Consider the following 18506-nt stretch of genomic DNA (forward strand, 5'->3'; position numbering starts at 1 on the left):
TGCAAATCTTTATTTTTTAATTAATGATAGTTTTTTTTTGAGAGGAAATATTTAGTTATTTTTTTTATTGTTATTAGAAAAGGAAACACCCTGTGTTTAATTATATGGCAAGGCGAATTTATACAAGGTGGTGTTAATAACGGGTGATTTTTTTGAGGTTAGGATTTTCATGCATTAGTATTTGACAGATCACGTGGGATTTCAGACATGGTGTCAAAGAGAAAGATGCTCAGTATGCTTTGACATTTCATCATGAATAGACTTACTAACGAGCAACGCTTGCAAATCATTGAATTTTATTACCAAAATCAGTGTTCGGTTCGAAATGTGTTTCGCGCTTTACGTCCGATTTATGGTCTACATAATCGACCAAGTGAGCAAACAATTAATGCGATTGTGACCAAGTTTCGCACTCAGTTTACTTTATTGGACATTAAACCAACCACACGAATGCGTACAGTGCGTACAGAAGAGAATATTGCGTCTGTTTCTGAGAGTGTTGCTGAAGACCGTGAAATGTCGATTCGTCGCCGTTCGCAGCAATTGGGTTTGTGTTATTCGACCACATGGAAGATTTTACGCAAAGATCTTGGTGTAAAACCGTATAAAATACAGCTCGTGCAAGAACTGAAGCCGAACGATCTGCCACAACGTCGAATTTTCAGTGAATGGGCCCTAGAAAAGTTGGCAGAAAATCCGCTTTTTTATCGACAAATTTTGTTCAGCGATGAGGCTCATTTCTGGTTGAATGGCTTCGTAAATAAGCAAAATTGCCGCATTTGGAGTGAAGAGCAACCAGAAGCCGTTCAAGAACTGCCCATGCATCCCGAAAAATGCACTGTTTGGTGTGGTTTGTACGCTGGTGGAATCATTGGACCGTATTTTTTCAAAGATGCTGTTGGACGCAACGTTACGGTGAATGGCGATCGCTATCGTTCGATGCTAACAAACTTTTTGTTGCCAAAAATGGAAGAACTGAACTTGGTTGACATGTGGTTTCAACAAGATGGCGCTACATGCCACACAGCTCGCGATTCTATGGCCATTTTGAGGGAAAACTTCGGAGAACAATTCATCTCAAGAAATGGACCGGTAAGTTGGCCACCAAGATCATGCGATTTGACGCCTTTAGACTATTTTTTGTGGGGCTACGTCAAGTCTAAAGTCTACAGAAATAAGCCAGCAACTATTCCAGCTTTGGAAGACAACATTTCCGAAGAAATTCGGGCTATTCCGGCCGAAATGCTCGAAAAAGTTGCCCAAAATTGGACTTTCCGAATGGACCACCTAAGACGCAGCCGCGGTCAACATTTAAATGAAATTATCTTCAAAAAGTAAATGTCATGGACCAATCTAACGTTTCAAATAAAGAACCGATGAGATTTTGCAAATTTTATGCGTTTTTTTTAAAAAAAAAGTTATCAAGCTCTTAAAAAATCACCATTTAGAACAAAAACAAAAATTACAATAACAAATTATACGCATATTGACAACCAGCACAAAACAAAATTACAACAAACACATCATTTTGACAACAGGTACAAGCTCGCCATGAAACCAGCGGATCCGATAACACCACGATTCGTTCAATTGCCATTTGTGATTTTCATATGTCGAAAACAATCGGAAAATTTTACTGGTTGTCATTCGTCATTGCGAAAAATTTTAGCTACGTGATAAAAGTTCATAATCGCTTTAGTACCTCAAAAAGTAAAAATTATTAGGCAGAAAATTGTAGCAAAGTATTTCGGACGCTCACGAAGTGCCAGTAAACGTATTTAAATGTTTGTTGAGGGCAATTTTCTTGTACAAGCAGCCGTCGCCCGAGCAGCGCAAATCGTGGCAGAGAGTTATAAGTCATAAGGAAAATAATAGTGCGATAAGGAACTGGAGCTCGGAAAACTATAATATACGTCTCTACGCAGCACGTACGCACGTGTGGCTGCATTTGCCTTTGTGACCTCAGCAGCGGCCCGAAACACCTTACCAAACCTTTTTGTATTTCTCGCTTCGAACTTCTAGATATCCAATTCTAATTGTCCATCAACGTTATGCCACAATCACGTGCCGCCGCAGCTGAAGCTGCAGCTACTGGCAGTGGCCCACAGCCACTCGTCAAAATTGGCCACTATTTACTAGGCGCAACACTCGGCACGGGCACCTTTGGTAAAGTGAAGATTGGCGAACATCAAATGACGCATCACAAGGTAGCAGTAAAGATATTAAATCGGCAGAAAATCAAAAGTCTCGATGTGGTGGGCAAGATTCGCAGAGAGATCCAGAATTTAAAACTCTTCCGTCATCCGCACATCATAAAGCTTTATCAGGTACATATGCATGTGTGTAAATACTAATAACTTAATTACGAAGGTCAACAATTGTTATAGGTATACTACTGGTACATGTATTATTTCTTCGCCGTCTTTGCTATATATTAACAATTGTTTTTCTCTTCCAAATTAGGTCATTTCTACACCTACTGATATTTTTATGATCATGGAATATGTGAGCGGAGGTGAACTTTTCGATTACATCGTAAAGCATGGAAAGTTGCAGGAGCACGAAGCACGGCGCTTCTTCCAGCAGATCATATCCGGCGTAGACTACTGCCATCGTCACATGGTGGTACATCGAGATTTGAAACCAGAGAACCTGCTACTGGATCACAATCTACATGTGAAAATCGCTGATTTCGGTTTGTCCAACATGATGTTGGATGGCGAGTTCTTGCGCACATCCTGCGGCTCGCCCAACTACGCTGCGCCAGAGGTAATTTCTGGCAAACTGTATGCTGGCCCCGAAGTAGATATATGGTCATGCGGTGTTATACTCTATGCACTGCTTTGCGGCACCCTTCCATTCGACGACGAGCATGTACCTACTCTCTTCCGAAAAATCAAATCTGGTATCTTCCCCATACCAGAGTACCTGAACAAGCAAGTTGTGAATATGGTATGCCAGATGTTACAAGTCGATCCTTTAAAACGCGCCACAATGGAGGAAATCAAGAAGCACGAGTGGTTCCAGAAGGATTTGCCCTCATATCTCTTTCCATCATCAATTGAGCAGGATTCGAATGTCATTGACACCGTTGCAGTCGCCGAAGTTTGTGGCAAATTTGGAGTTAAAGAGGCCGAGGTGCATAATGCGTTGCTCAGCGGCGATCCACATGACCAGTTGGCCATTGCTTACCATTTGATTATCGACAACAAGCGATTTGCTGACGAGGCTGCAAAGACAGAGATCAACAACTTTTTCGTCGCCGGTTCACCGCCGCCTGTCTCACACTCGCCGAGTGAACGCGCCGAAACTATTGGACCGACGGCCTCGAACACTGTCGGTGGCTCAGCTTCGGGCACATCGACACCTAGCGGCACCAGCGGCGCAATGCGTCCACATCCCGAACGCATAGCACCAATGCGCGAACGTCAACTGGCCATGTCGGTACAGGCATCGGGTGGTGCTGCATTTCCCGAGAAAGCAGCGCGTGGCACGCCCATCAAGCGCGCTAAGTGGCACTTGGGCATACGATCGCAGAGCAAACCGAACGACATTATGCAGGAGGTGTATCGTGCCATGAAGGCGCTCGATTACGAGTGGAAGATCATAAACCCCTATCACGTGCGTGTGCGCCGTCAAAATCTCAAGACAGGCAAATACTCGAAGATGTCGCTGCAGCTATATCAAGTAGATTCCAAAAGTTATTTGCTGGATTTCAAATCACTAACCAACGATGAAGTTGAGCAGGGAGATGATGTAATATTGGAAAGCTTAACGCCACCACCGCTAAGCGTACAGGGTGCAATGCCGCAGCAGCCAACAGGCCACCACACTATGGAGTTCTTCGAAATGTGCGCCGCTTTGATTATACAGCTGGCACGTTAAGAGTTTAAGAGGCACGCAAAGGTTGAGGGAGGAACATATTGCGCTATTTTGAATAGCAAAAATAAAGAAAATATGTCTATACAGTGGGAGGAAGAGGGGAAGGTGTAGGTGCCTATTTAATTTAGTTGAGTTCTTCATTCGATTGCCACATATGGAATTTGAATTGTAAGGGAAATTTTAATATCTTCATTTATGCAATATCGCTAACGCTTTTAATAGAAATATAACCATTTACCGTTTGGAAACACGCTTTTTATGTTGCAGACAGAAATATTAAACGAGTTTTAGCTTCTTTAGTAGAATCGCAATTTTTATCGTATTTTTCTAGTAGAATTTTGCGAAAAAAGTTAACTGTGTAGAGGCTGAGAGCGCATTATTTTGAGAAAAACAGATAGCAGCCCATGGGCGTAGCCAGGTAGGGGAAGGGGGGTGCTCGAGCCCCCCCTAACTTTCAAATTTTCCTTATATATATATAAAATAGTACCCTGAAATGCCAGCTTAATAGGATCATAAATTTCATTCTGGCTACGCCGATGTAGCAGCCCATACAACAGATAACCAATTGCATATTAATTAGTATTCAAAACTAAGCGAGGATTAATCATTTTACTTCTCAGGCATAGCATTATAAAATATCTTATTCTCATTTAATAATGCTTTATTCTTAATTTCGCACATTATGGCTTACGTATGTCAACTATGTTACTATATAAATCATAATATATACTTTTAACACTAATCCAAAAAGTTAATCATCAATATTGCAGTGAGTGTATTAAAAAATATATACTAATCCTAGCTGAACAGTACGAAACTTTAAATAAAGATTTACGTACATACAAAATCCAAACCGGGGAAATTAATTTCGTTTCAACTATTCCAAAAGAACTGGACTCATAAGTACCTTCTCCTTTCATTAAGTTATTCTTCCTTACTTTTAGCCGCTGCATTTTCGAGTTGTTTCTTGCGTTTTAATTTGTTTATGAGAGTTTCTATACTATTTGCATCCACTAATCCAATGAATTTATCAACAACTACGCCATTACGAAATGCCAGGACGGCAGGCACGGCTTTTACTTCGAAAGTTTCCACCAAGTCGGCATTTGAATCCACGTCTATTGTAGCCAAATCGATATCTTCCGAATTCTCCAATAGTTCGCGCATTTTTGGGGTAAGAATCTTACAAGGATCACACCATTCAGCATGGAAGTTGACTATAACCGGATTGTCGCTGTTTATTACCTGACAAAATTATGTGAAATCAATCATTTCGATTATATAACAAGATTATTTCAAACTTAGATATTAGGCACCCACCTTTTGATCGAATTCGTAGTGATCCTTGACGTCCACTTTGCGGTCATAGCAACTACTTTGCGAGATGAATTTTTGTGTGGCAGCAGATACAACGGGTGCCACAAGTTGGCAACTGCTCTGAGTACTGCTAACCAATCCGAGGATTAAATGCGGCGCAATTCCTTGAGCAGCAAATTTTAGCATCTTCACCTTATTAATTTTAAGCTGCGAATAGTTTAACACACATATTATTTATATTTAAGCGCATGCAATTGCGAAGCGTCCTCAGTGGAAAAATGAGAGCAATAACATGAGTCTTGAGGTGATGTTACGTATGTCATTTATGAGATAAGTTTGATTTGAATTTATGCTTACTTGTTGCTTTTAAAAATATACGTATGATTAAAAGATGTCTGGTTCTACGCGTATATAATAGGCAATCGCGTTATTTTTATTGAAATTACAATCAGCTGTTCAGGCTGACGTCTCTGAAAAGTGTACCTACTACCTATGACCTTGTACTTTTTCCATCCAAAACACACCGATTTTATGCTTTTAAATAACTTATTTTACACGCTTTTAAAGCTGTTGCTTATAGATTAAAAAAAATGTTCGCGAAATTTGGAAAAATTAATCAATTTATCGAAAATAACTCCACTGTAATGTTTTGACAAGTCTGAAATGTCAAGCCAGAATGATGCCATATTTATTTTTACAATGCGGGCCATAAACGAAGACAATTTGGGTGAGCACGCTCGCGCTGTCAGGTTCACCGTAAGCATGTTTGCAAAAACAAAAATTGATAGTGTTTGGTATTTTAGGATATTTGATCAAGCTCCTGTGTAAGAAAAAACTATTTTAAATAGTTCCACACAGAGTTAGTATGAATGCTCATATTTTTAAATTTTCGATTTTCAAAATAGAAAGATGCTGAGAAGGTCAGCGAAACGGCGCGCTGGAAAGTGGAGGAAAGGCCTTTTTCCTTGCACAGGAACTTACTTGATCAAATAGTCTAAAATACCAAACACTACCAAATTCAAAAAACCATCTTATAAAAAATTGATTTTCAGCAAAAATAGCCGTAGACTTTTTAGATTTTTTTTTGTGAAAGGTATGATCATTTCCTTCCATATAACGCAAGATCAAAATACAAAAAAAAATTTCAGCGACTTGAAATGTTGGTGAACACGCTCGTGCGCATAATCATCGTGTGGGACCACACACAGTGCTACTCAAACTTTCCCCCATATTCGTTTTTCAACTTCCTGAAGTTCTTGACCATTTAAATCATTTCATTGTAAAATTTCATGTGTAAAATTTTGTTTATAGCAGACGGTTGTTATGTTAAATCATGGTTTAAATATATATACAAGCACACATAATGATAACATTTTGGCGTTTACACTTTGCTAAGTGTTTGGCCGAGCTTCTCCAATTTGTGGTGTGCATCTTGATGGTGTTACTCAAATGGAGTGACCTGCAGCCTCCGAACGTCAAAAGGATTTTATCAAAACCGCTATTAAAAGGGCCGGCCGCTATTAAAGAAAACTTATTTAGGCGTTGCTCGGACCAGGGATTGAATCCAGGTCACTAAGTAATCCTATAGAAGTAACAGTTATGCATATTTAACTGAATTAAAAAAGGATTTTTGCGGTTTTTGGACTAATCGCTATTTAATTTTAACTTAATTATTTAATTAACTTAACGCAGCAAAATAAAACGGATCCGAATTATTAATCTGTACTTTTGATAAGAATTCTAAATAATATATATATACATACATACATATGTATGATTGTATTTATCTACATATGTACATATGTATGGATATACTAACAATTTATGTTGCATTAATCATAACGCATGTATGAGAACTGAAGTCGGTTGTATTTTTTGCTTAAAAATTACTTGGTTATGCTAAGTTTCGATGATTAATCAAACTCATGCTTTGAGACGGCAAAGCACAGAAAGTAGTTACTATATACATACATACATGAGCGTACGGCTCTTTTTTGTTAATATTCGCAATGTTAGCAAACTCCATTTAAATCCAAGAATGATACTGTGTACAAAAATTAATAAAATCTGCAAGGTTTCAGCAAAATCGCAAACTTTTTAATACGAATTTCTAAAAAGAATTCAGGTATGCATGAAAAATTTTCAGAATTTTTTTATATGAAAAAAACTCGTAGGACAGTCAGAAAAAAAAAATCTAAAAAATCAACGCGAATTTTTAGACATTTGAAATTTGCACTTTGTAAACTAAAATTTAATGGGCTATAAAACTGCTTACTCTAATTCCTTTTAGAAATGCGTATTAAAAGGTTCGCGATTTGGCAGAAGCTTTGTTGATTTTTCTTAAATTTTGTAAACAATATCATTCTTGGATTCAAATGGGATTTGCTAAAACATAAACCATATTTTAAAACAAAATTAACAAAAACTACAGAAATGCAGCGAACTTCTATTGAGAAATTTGTACAAATTGTCGTGGTTGGGATCAAGATAAAAATATTTGTGCATTCACACGATTAGGATACGATTTGCACCAAATTTTGGGCAAACGCCCTACACTGCATTTAGACTGAACATATTCTACTTATCAAGTTTATTAATTGCACAATGAAATCTCCAAAAACGTAAATTTTGAGTTACATCTCTATATTATTAAACGTGGAATGTGTATGGACGTATATATATGTCTATCTACTGGTTAAAAAGTAAAGATTGACACATAAATATTTATCCGAAATCGTTATAACAATTGCGATTGATAAAATGAACGCTTAGCGCAGAGCGCGCTGAGGCGAGTGGTGGCAATGTCGTCGGATACTATTGAGCGCACAGATAAGATTACTTCGCCTTAGCGGGCTAGCGCTAGGGCAATTTCCATAAAATTTAAGTTCCCTGAGAGTTTCCAAAAACAGTAAGTAGGTGCTATTGGAGTGTAAAGCGTCATCGGCACGGTCGAATGCCTCACGTCAACGTATTGTTATACATATCTATATACGTTTACTATACTATATGTATATAGGCGGACAATTGTTGCATTTCTTATTGGTAATCGTGTCTGACGTCGTCTAGCGACACGCTGCAGGAATACAGCGGGAAACACTATATGTATGTATGTATACGTGTGCACGAGACCATAAATATATATTTATGAACAGCGAACTGCAGTGGATTGAATTACAATTAGTTTGCTGCAAACAGAATCAAATAATAAATACAAATACAATAGTACATACAAATTTACATAGCAGTAGCTTATTTAATTTACTTAATTTTTACTACATATGTACGTATGTACATATGAAAGCACATGGGAGCTCATACATGCATGCATACATACGTGGTTTCAGTGACCAACGCTCTCCTAAGTAAGTTGCTGGAGGAACTTACGAAAACGCAAACTGTGATAATCAATATAGCCAGCGGTTTTGAATTTCGCCTTCGCGCACTCAACCAAAACATATTTACACAAACAGAATATGCACATGGGCTACATAAGTACATATGTACATCCATTCGCGCCGTAGTTGGCAAACATATGTGATTTTTTTTACCCCTTCCGCCAACTTCCTTTGACAGCCTCTCTTTCAAGCACCTCAATATGCAAACGAGCAGCAGCAGCAATAGCAGTAACCACAGCCATTACAATGTAGCACCCTCAACACCAGTCACTCCTGGCACGCCCGATTCAGCGGGCATATTAGTCGGTGCTGCGGGTCGAGCTGTTTACGAGAAACGTAATAAAACGATAATGCACTATTTTCGTGACCGCACACCGAGTCATACGCGTGCACAACAACAGCAACTCTACTATCAATACCATCAGGAGCAGCCACAAGTCAGATTAAACCGCAGGCGACCAGAAGCAGTAATTTATTTAAAGGAACCACATCCAATCAACAAGCTGGCGCTACTAAAAAGTGCAAGTACACGCGACTTGTCGCGTTTGGTTGTCGAGGAAAAGCAACCAGTTGCTCCTACACCACGGGCAATGATTACACATTTTGACAGCTCAACAACTAGCAGCACCGGCACTGCCTCCTCGAGAGAGTCAACAGCGGATGACCATAAGCGACAACGCGCACGTGAACGTAACTACTGTGAGGAGTATTGTGGGCAACGTATCACCGAGCTAGAAACACGTATAACACACTTGGAACAGCAAGTGCAAAATGAGCGGACCGTGGCACAGGATCTATCCACGCGCATACATGAACTCTTGCGACGCGTAGAGCAGCTAAGCCAATTAAATGCGCCTGATAAGCGAAAACGCAGCAGCATGCGCAAAAAAGCGTCACAGGGAAACGCAAATATGAACTCACAAGCTTCAGTGCAGCCTTCAAAGTTAGTGGCGTGGATGAATTTGTCAAACTGGTTTAAGCAACGGCCAAGTATTGCAACGCTGAAAGAACAGAATATCTATAATGGTAAGAGGTTTAGATTTAAATTAAGGTTTTTATTGAAATTGGCTGTGGTGGAAACGGAAGAGAAAAGTACAGATGAAAAAAAGCGTACAAAGTGTAGATCAACATGCAAGAATGGTTTAAAGTTCACGTAGGGAAGCGTAAATGATGAACCTTGGGAGATAGTACTTTATGGGTTTAAGCCGAGCTATTAACTTTGGCTTAATAAGATAAGGTGATTACTACTATTTCTGGCGCGAGTTTGTGAGCATTTCATGGTGGACAGCAAGTTTAAGTATTACAAGAGCTGTAGTTCACAAGAACAATTCAGTGCTACAGCGTAAAGCCACGCCATATTCCCCAGCTTATGACTCAAACAAGGAACGTATTAGTGAGATAAATACTAACATTTGTTAAGTTATACAACAACAAAAAGATAGCAAGTGGAACTATTAGGGTTCTGCCGAGGCATGCAATATCTACAACTATAAATTTAATCAGCATTTCAATTGATATCAATTCCTAATGATAAGTATTTCGAGTAAAGAGCTAAAGTAAAAGCGAATCAAAAAGTTTTTACACCTACAAATGTACCAGCATATGCATGAATTTATTTATTTACGATACTATGTACATAATATACATATTATGTATATACATACATATGTGTATGGAAAGTCAGATAAAATATTTAAAAGTATTACGTGTACGCAATAGAGTAGTGGGAAAGCGAAGAGTTCATAAAAAAATTTAAATAAAGTTGACTGAAGGCTATGGAGCACCAATCGAATTTTTTGGGAATTAACTAACTTATCCTTCAGGTACTATTGAGTTTCTCCAATCGACCAGTCGAAATAATAATAGATAATAGACTCCGAGCGGCGATTGTATTTTTATGAGAAGCTGTTTTTCATGGCAGAATACACTTGGAGGTTTGTCATTGCCTCTCGAGGGGCGACCGCTATTAGAAAAACTTGTGTATGTTTTATTTTTTGGTGTTGGTCGGAAACTGGACTCGAACCCGAGACCCTGCCGATTAGAAGGCCGACAAGCCTTGATTATTTGTGGTCAGCGACCTAATTCAAGTTTTATTTATGAATTCAATTATGTCATGAAGAAAAGAACGCGTTTTTGCCAAATAATTTTGACAACTTTTTTCTTCTCATTTCTAGATGAGCCTTGTTTCGATACAGAAATCGAAATGGTACTCAAACACGAGGTACACAAAACTGTGCCGAAAATCGTTGTGGACTGCTGTGATTTGATCGAGGAACGTTATCGCAAGTCTTCAGAGCCCATCGAGGGCATTTACCGGCAATGTGGCGATTATAATAAAATGCAAAGTCTGCGCTTTCGCATCGATGCAAATGATTATGAGTCATTGCGGCAACCAAATGTCGACATTCATACATTGACCGGCGTGCTAAAATTATTTCTACGCGAAATAAAAAGTCCACTTGTGAGCGCAAATGAAGCGAGGACTTTTATTGGTAAACCGAATCAGTGGGGTAAGCCATCGTTTCGCAACAAATTTATGAGTTATTGCCAAGACATTCAATTGTCATCGTTTTTTATCGTTATTTTAGTCTTAATGGATGTTGCAGCGAAAATCGAAATTCTCAAAAGACTGATCCGTACATTGCCGGAAGTAAATAGGGATACAATGAATTACATATTTGCGCATTTAAACAAGTAAGCGTTTCAAATATAATTTGTTTGGTATATCAGTAAACGATATTTTTGGTAATTTCCAATTATAGACTCACAAAAGTGCCTCTACAGCAAGTCAGCGCCGATACGCTTGCCATTTCCATAACCCCCACCATTTTTCATCCCGTTCAGAAGGGCGCAAACATGCAGGATTTACAAGAGTTGGTCAGAGAGAGTCAACTGCTGGCGGATTGTGTTAAAATTATGATCGAATATCAAAGTCGAATATTCGAGTAAGTAGTGTATATGGGCTTTGCGTTTTCTATGTTTGTGTTTGGTTGTGGTTTTGGTTGTCCTAATTAATTTTAATTCAAAGAAATGTTTGAACTTACGGCTTTCGCTAATCCTTCCCCGATACAGATGCTCGGTCGAGCGACGGCATAAACGAATCAGTGTGCGACGCTTGCGGAAGACACTCTCTCAACCGGATATGATTTTCCAAAATTTCTTTTGATCAAATAATACTAGGATTATAGATTGTTAAGTATTTAACAAAAAATTTTATAAAAAATAAACTGATTTTTATTTAGAAAAATGCTTACTTTTATTTATGTTTAAAAATAGACCTTGGCTTTCTTTGAATTATCACCCACCTTATGATATACTGCTATTCTTCCTGCAGACGTAGTCGATGTTGCGTTAAGAATGCAACGTCAAATATAGCTTCCTGCTGCAGCAACTCATCCACCTCATATTTCATAGACTCCTCAAAGGCGTACAATATGCTCGTGTCATACAGCATCATCTTGCAATGTACTAAAGCCAAAATACAGTTGCGTAGACGTGCAATCACTTCACGATCTGCTCTTGGTATAACTTCGCTCAAGTTCTGCACATAACCACCGTCCCCGCCATCAGCTTCGGTATTGACTGTAGGTGATATCCATATAAACCCGTTGTTGCCGAGTATAATTGATGCACCACAAGGCAAGTTATGAAAGTGCGTCTTGCGCCGCTTTACTAATGATGGAAACACTTTGACCAAAACACCCTGTGAGAGTTTGCCATATTTCAAGCTGCGTGTATAGAGAGATAGCGTGCCATCGTCGAAGATGTTTTGCACTTCCGCAGATATAAGATCACCCTCTTGCAGGTATTTACGCATCATTTGCTCATCTTCAACACCTCGTCGGCGCAACTCGCCACCGGGTAGATTCACAGATGACAACAGCAATGCCGAGTCTAGGCGTGAGTTCGTGTTCACCTTCCAGCGTCTTTGTTGCACCTCCGTGATGCGCGCAACAACAACATCACCGATTTCGCCAACATAACGACTTTTGAGCGGCTTTATTGAGATAAGTTTGTTCACCTGCTCCATTACACCTGCCACTGAGGCCTTGATGTCATCGCCTTCAACATACGTGCCGTGTCCTTTCATGAAACCAAACTGCCCGGTAACAACTTCGCCGGGCGTGTAGAGACGCGGCGCTCTAGTTTGGTTCTGTGCCAACAGGCCCATATTCACGCGGTCAATAGCAAGCCGAATATTGACGTTGGTAGTCATTTTAAAAGTTTTTAAATCTTAATTATTGAAATTTTCTGTTGTGAAAAACCAAGGCGAATTTATACAAGATGGTACAAGGCTACAGTGTTGCCAGAAAATTTTTGTCAAAAATCTACCTAGTGCTCATGTTTCATTGACATTTTATGCTGCTAACTTGTCTACACAGACAGAGCAACAAGTTGACCAATCTGTCTAAAAATCAAAAAATTTTGATTTTGCTCCAACCTGACGAAGGTTTTCCAACTTGCCTACACAGGGCTTATTTACCACCAACTGGTTGGCCGATAAATCGATCCGTGTGTAGCGAAAATGAAGAAAATTGCAGTAAAAAGCCACTACCAGATTTTAAACAACGAACAAATGCGATTATAGTTGCGTTCGCGTAGCCGTTAATTGTTCATGTTTAACCAAAACTTACAAGTTTTTGCGTTCGCGTACGCAAAAAACTTGCAAAGTAAGGGAAATTGAGAGAGAAAAGTGACATTTCATTTTGAGGGGAGCTGCTGGTTTCTGCTGGAAAAATTTTCGCCAACAGCAATTTGCCAACAGGAAAATAGCTGATCAAAAACAGCTGGTTGGCATTTACGCAAATCACAAAATTGAAAATGATGGTTTGGAAGTTAAAAATTACAAAATTACTTGTAAGAAATAAGTAGTTATTTGTTTAATCAATAAACTGTGTCAGTATAACACTTTCTGATGACTTTTCGTACGTTTTAAATTTTACACTTTTGACTGTAAACAAAATTTCTATCAGCTGTTCGTCTAACTTGCAAGTTTTCTGTTCGCGTACAATTTTGGATATTTCTCCTTTGTGAGAGAACAGATGACATTTCGCCGGAATTTGGCAGTTGGTTGGTTTCTGTTGGAGATTTTAAACGAACGCACCTAATAATTTGTATTCTATCATTCTTGACAGCAGGGTTGCCGCAAGATTGCCAGATGGCTACAAATTTTCCACCAAATTGGGTGATATTAATTATACACAAAAAGATATTTATCAAGATTACTTTTAATTTTTTTGTAAGTTATTAACAAATGCAAATATATTTTACATATTTTCAATTCTCTTAAAGGATTCGCAGTCGATAGTCGTGAACAAGAAATGTTAGCTAATTTTTGCATTTAAATAAAATTCCTGCTTTTGTTAGCACATTTTATAGACACTTTATTCGTAAGCTTGCAAGAATAAATAATTGTATATGTGTTTGCTGAGAATTGTATTCTCCTATTCCCCTAGTAAACTTTTCGGTCTATAGCATACGCATTTCACTCAAGGGCCAAAGTCGACAAACGACCCTACTTTTTACCAACCCCTGAGGTATTGGACCATAGTAACGTGAATCTGAACTATTTTCGCTGTTGTCACCTTCAATCCAGATGAAACCTCGCGGCACGTACTCCTCTGTAAATTCTATAAGTTTTGGTTTTGTACTTGCTAAGATAGCAGCATCAGCGGCAGTATCTGTGGGTGGTGCATTATTCTTTAAAACGATTCTATCACCGGGTATACCGATAATGCGTTTGCATATAAATTGCTTTGGGTCGGTGGGTGAAACAGCGATGATGATATCGCCGCGTCTTGGGTTATGGAAGCGCGTCGATATACGCTCTGTCAGCAGGATATTTTTCGAATGTAGAGTGGGCTCCATTGATGGGCCATTGCACTTTTGGTAATTCAAAATGATAAAGAATTTTTATTTTTATAGCAGCAATTTATTCTTTCAACTTACCACCACAAAATCCCCGACATATTCGAAAGTGCAGTGCGTAAGGCAGGCGTACATAATGCTGTATTTTACTACATCTTTAACCTTTGAAAATACAGACACCATCCTTGCCTGAATTACGAGTTATAATACATATTTAAACTAAATTTAACTACAATTTTCGTAAATGTTGCTAAAAAGATGTGCGGCGGCGAATTAATTAAAATAAACAGCTGATTGACTGGGGTATATTCAGTGTGAGCAATATATAAGGTTAGGACCACAATAAACTTACTAAAAAGCGGTAAAACTGCGGTACATGCTTTCTCGTAGGACTATATTGGGCTACTAACAAAGGAACCAGATTGCAGAGGCGTTAAATATAAATAACACAATATAAAAAATTTAGTTTTGTTTTAAACGACAAATTTTATTCATTACGAGTCTGATTAATTTATAGTTACAGATTAATTTTTACTCTGAAGCTTTGAATTTAGATACATACATATTTCATTGTATCTTAAGTGCTTAAAACAAAAAAATTTGTTTGCAAATATTTTGGTTGGAAAACCACGTTACTGTTTTAGGATGTTAAACATTAAAATATATCTCTATGTAGATCAATTCTCAATCTCAAAATGCAACCAGTTTGGCTGAGTTCCAAGTTGTATTAATACAAAGCATCAGCCTCTTTTATTTCTGAACTGTAACTGATGGAAAACTAGCTGATGGCATATTGGGCATTTCCATCAATTATAGTTTAGAAATAAAAGAGGCTGATGCTTTGAATTAATGCAACTTGGAATTCAGCCTTTTTTATGTTGAATCCAAACCTTATAACCATCCATAACCTTATAAATTACATTTGTTTTGGAAGGGTTTTTGTATTATTGGATTTGCCACTTTTTAAATACATTTATATATTTGTAATATTCTTGAAGTGACTTTTGTTCCATGAAAATGCAATATTTCTAATATCAATCTGAGGCATACACTTATTTATTAAATTAATACATATATTGTTTTTGTTAATTCTTTACCTATTCCAATTGCGTACAACGACACCGCTGCGACTATGCGGTTTAGGGATGTCTATTTTTATTAATCTACTAAAATGCGTTTGTCGTTTGTTAATTTAAATTTTAAATAAGGTACATTTAACGCTTTAAAAATACTATTAAAATTAGCTAACTGCAATTAAGGAAAAGACTAAACAAGTATTGTTTTTAAGTATATGTAATATGTATATCAAAAATAAATAAAAAAATAAATCAATATTAACAACAATCGGAGAACCATGAGTTCGCACACTTTTTGCCAAAAGCGTGTTTTGCGGATATATATATATATATATATATATATATGTATATCTTAAAATTATCTCAGAAATTTAACTACGCCAATTTATTCAGCTTTCTGGCCCCCTTCTTTCTGGCGCTTGGCTTCACGTTCACGCACGTCTAAAGAGACCAAATCAATACTGGCCACATAGGCATGTAGACAAGAAATTAATGACTTGACAACAGCGAATGGAGCCATAGCGATGGCCAAAATTCTGAAAAGTGAAAGTCCAAGGACTGTCGGTAAAAAAAAATGGAAAGATTATTCAGTAAGTATATCAAAATATTCAGACAAATATCAAATGCAATTACGTACTCAATGGTCCATATGTGAAATGTAGAAGATACAAGCAAACGTAAAAAAGTTCATTTGCACAACACATAAAGGTGAGCACATTCTTCTGATAGTAAGTGCGCATTATCGCATTTTCTTTGACGTCAAATGTTTTGTGTGATGTTTTGCCGATCATGGCGCTCCTATAGAAATTAGCGAATACATTGATTATACAATGTACATTATGATTAAGTTGAGCAACTTTTTCTAACTATGTACTTACGTTTGCATATAAAGCCAATGACAGGCGATATCTATGGCAATTGAGACTTGGAACCAGAACATATACTTCGGATAGAAATAGCTGAGTGTAACCAAGAGGCCAGTGGTGCCACAACGATCAGTCAATTGATCCAACATGGCGCCAAAACGTGTACCTATGGAGAAACAAGACAAAAGTGATTGGAAATATGTACATTATACAACAACTATTTTTTAACACTGCGAAAATTTATAATATGACTTTAATGGCACTTTGCGAAAACCCCTTAATATATTTTTTAAACGTATAAAGTTTACGACATTCAATACGACACTTTACGTTGTGAATACCCCAAAATATAATATAAAATATGTTCACAAACATTAAACAAATAAATAAATAAATAAATATACCTACTATGCATGTCGTCGGTTAAAGTACAAAGCCGCGTATCAACAAAATGCATAGGGCCAATTTCACAGTGCGTAGTTAACTCAGAATCGACGGTTAACTAGAGATTTTCAGTACAAAAATCTGTAGTTAACTCCCGATTCTGAGTTAACTACGCATTGTGCAATTGGCCCATAACCGCGTTTGTGAGGTTGCATAAATTATTTTCTTGAGAGTAAAGAAACTCATATTGCAAAACGGTTCTCTTTTTTATAAAGCAATCGCATTTCTAGCTATTTCAGGGCGAATGGATAAGGATTGAGCCAAGAGCGTGCGTGAGCAAATCCAATTTTTGGCAAAAAATGTCAGTTACGCACTTTTGAAAAAGGACGATACGCGGTTTTGTATTTTACGACGATGTATGTATGATCGATCCTTGGTTGCCTATCAAAAACGAAAATTATGCGATATTAAAATTCTGATAAAAGTGGTTGCTAATGAACTTTAGCTGATAAAAAAGAAATTAAATTTAATTGAAGTCGTTTAGGTTTACTAAAAAATAGATAACAATATTTCATTAAAAAAGCTCACTAAAATTGTAAAGTATGATGCCAACATACAATAATGGTATCGATGTATGTCACCTGAGGAACCCGGCGAAGGAATGTTACTTATGCAGTATTTCCCATATAAAATTTTAGAAGCATATGCATATGTATTTAAATTACTACCATTACAAAAACATAGACACCAGCTGCTTCTTTCTTCCTATGACTTACTTTGATTAAATGCACGTGCTGCATGTCCATCGACTGCATCCAAGAGGGCACTTATGACATAGCACCAGCCAGCAACGACATAATTGGTGGACATGAACCAAAAAGCTATCAGTGCCAGCACTATGCGCGCGTATCCTGTAGAAAAGAACAAATCGAATTAGTGTTTCAATGGGTATACAAATGAGTGGAAAATCAATAATTGGTCGTGAAACAGGCAAAGATACATAGGTACACAAATTATTATCAGACGCAAACTAATTGAATTAGCATCAAATGCTTTGCCTGCTATCCGTTTTGTAATATGCAAGCCGCATATGTTTATATGTAATGCCCTTTGCACTTGTATCACATTACTTTTTTACGTTGAAGACGCACCAATTAAGTTTGGGATGAAAAAGAAGACGTTATCATGTTCCGACACCGCCATTGTAGATTTTCACTGCAGATTTTCTTCTAGCTGTTGTGATGTGGGTATCGTGATCTTGTCGTTACTGCCAATTGCTTGCCGGTGAGGTGATGTAAACTGGTTTGTGATGCGACGAGATGCTTTCGTGCCTGCACTATGTAATGATGACGACAGCAACGTTAATAGCGCTGATTAATTGAAATTAATTGAATTGCGTCTTTGCCCCCTTTTTAATTGTCGAACAAGCGTGTTTTAGGCAAATGTTTCAATATTAACTATTTAATACGCGATGATCTTTGATTTTTTATAACTAATTTCTTATTGGAATGCAAATTTATACTGTCGGAAGCATTTCCCTGCAATTGCACTTTTTTGTATCGGAATTTTTCATCGCCAACGAAATTTTTCTACAACAAATTCAATTGGGTTCTGTTCACTGCGAACTAGCTAAGCTAGGAAGGCAAACAATGCATCGATGTTTTTGAAACATTCCGTTCATGGATAGTATCGGTTCAAAATTCGATGTTTTCTATCGA

General features: G+C 37.7%; 6 protein-coding genes across 11 annotated transcripts; 2 read left to right on the top strand and 4 right to left on the bottom strand.

Moving 5' to 3' along the window:
- The first annotated feature begins 1581 nt into the window (after positions 1–1581).
- Positions 1582–4130, top strand: AMPKalpha (AMP-activated protein kinase alpha subunit). The gene is made up of 2 exons (XM_017634983.1): positions 1582–2327; positions 2464–4130. Exons 1-2 carry the CDS (start codon positions 2052–2054, stop codon positions 3883–3885), a joined length of 1698 nt encoding a protein of 565 aa, XP_017490472.1. The 5' UTR covers positions 1582–2051; the 3' UTR covers positions 3886–4130.
- Positions 4131–4522: 392 nt separating this feature from the next.
- LOC108380016 (thioredoxin, mitochondrial) lies at positions 4523–5850 on the bottom strand. The gene is made up of 3 exons (XM_017636417.1): positions 5557–5850; positions 5203–5406; positions 4523–5127 (listed from the first exon to the last, which is right to left on the bottom strand). The coding sequence occupies exons 2-3, from the start codon at positions 5383–5385 to the stop codon at positions 4807–4809; spliced, it is 504 nt and encodes a 167-aa protein (XP_017491906.1). The 5' UTR covers positions 5386–5406; positions 5557–5850; the 3' UTR covers positions 4523–4806.
- A 133-nt stretch (positions 5851–5983) lies between these two features.
- RhoGAP16F (Rho GTPase activating protein at 16F) lies at positions 5984–11852 on the top strand. Of its 6 annotated transcripts, none has more exons than XM_017635292.1 (6): positions 5984–6062; positions 8773–9620; positions 10769–11104; positions 11183–11288; positions 11357–11539; positions 11667–11852. In XM_017635292.1, exons 2-6 carry the CDS (start codon positions 8795–8797, stop codon positions 11758–11760), a joined length of 1545 nt encoding a protein of 514 aa, XP_017490781.1. In that variant the 5' UTR covers positions 5984–6062; positions 8773–8794; the 3' UTR covers positions 11761–11852. The 6 variants fall into 6 exon arrangements, with proteins under 6 accessions (XP_017490781.1, XP_017490851.1, XP_017490572.1 ...); XM_017635362.1 differs by lacking the exon at positions 5984–6062 and adding an exon at positions 6275–6767; XM_017635083.1 differs by lacking the exon at positions 5984–6062 and adding an exon at positions 7820–8305 and having other exon boundaries at positions 8544–9620.
- Rrp4 (exosome complex component Rrp4) lies at positions 11826–12934 on the bottom strand. Its single transcript, XM_017635916.1, has one exon. The coding sequence runs from the start codon at positions 12808–12810 to the stop codon at positions 11914–11916; it is 897 nt and encodes a 298-aa protein (XP_017491405.1). The 5' UTR covers positions 12811–12934; the 3' UTR covers positions 11826–11913.
- A 1018-nt stretch (positions 12935–13952) lies between these two features.
- Positions 13953–14770, bottom strand: LOC108380413 (mitochondrial inner membrane protease subunit 1). The gene is made up of 2 exons (XM_017636820.1): positions 14544–14770; positions 13953–14477 (listed from the first exon to the last, which is right to left on the bottom strand). Exons 1-2 carry the CDS (start codon positions 14643–14645, stop codon positions 14064–14066), a joined length of 516 nt encoding a protein of 171 aa, XP_017492309.1. The 5' UTR covers positions 14646–14770; the 3' UTR covers positions 13953–14063.
- Positions 14771–15737: 967 nt separating this feature from the next.
- On the bottom strand, positions 15738–18416 carry Pis (phosphatidylinositol synthase). The gene is made up of 5 exons (XM_017636715.1): positions 17940–18416; positions 17565–17699; positions 16417–16570; positions 16176–16336; positions 15738–16096 (listed from the first exon to the last, which is right to left on the bottom strand). Exons 1-5 carry the CDS (start codon positions 17989–17991, stop codon positions 15924–15926), a joined length of 675 nt encoding a protein of 224 aa, XP_017492204.1. The 5' UTR covers positions 17992–18416; the 3' UTR covers positions 15738–15923.
- Between the last annotated feature and the right edge of the window lie 90 nt (positions 18417–18506).

This window comes from Rhagoletis zephyria, unplaced genomic scaffold (genome assembly GCF_001687245.7).
Source record: "Rhagoletis zephyria isolate East Lansing unplaced genomic scaffold, Rhagoletis_zephyria_1.1 Rzeph_scaffold_00006, whole genome shotgun sequence".
Lineage (NCBI taxonomy): Eukaryota > Metazoa > Arthropoda > Insecta > Diptera > Tephritidae > Rhagoletis > Rhagoletis zephyria.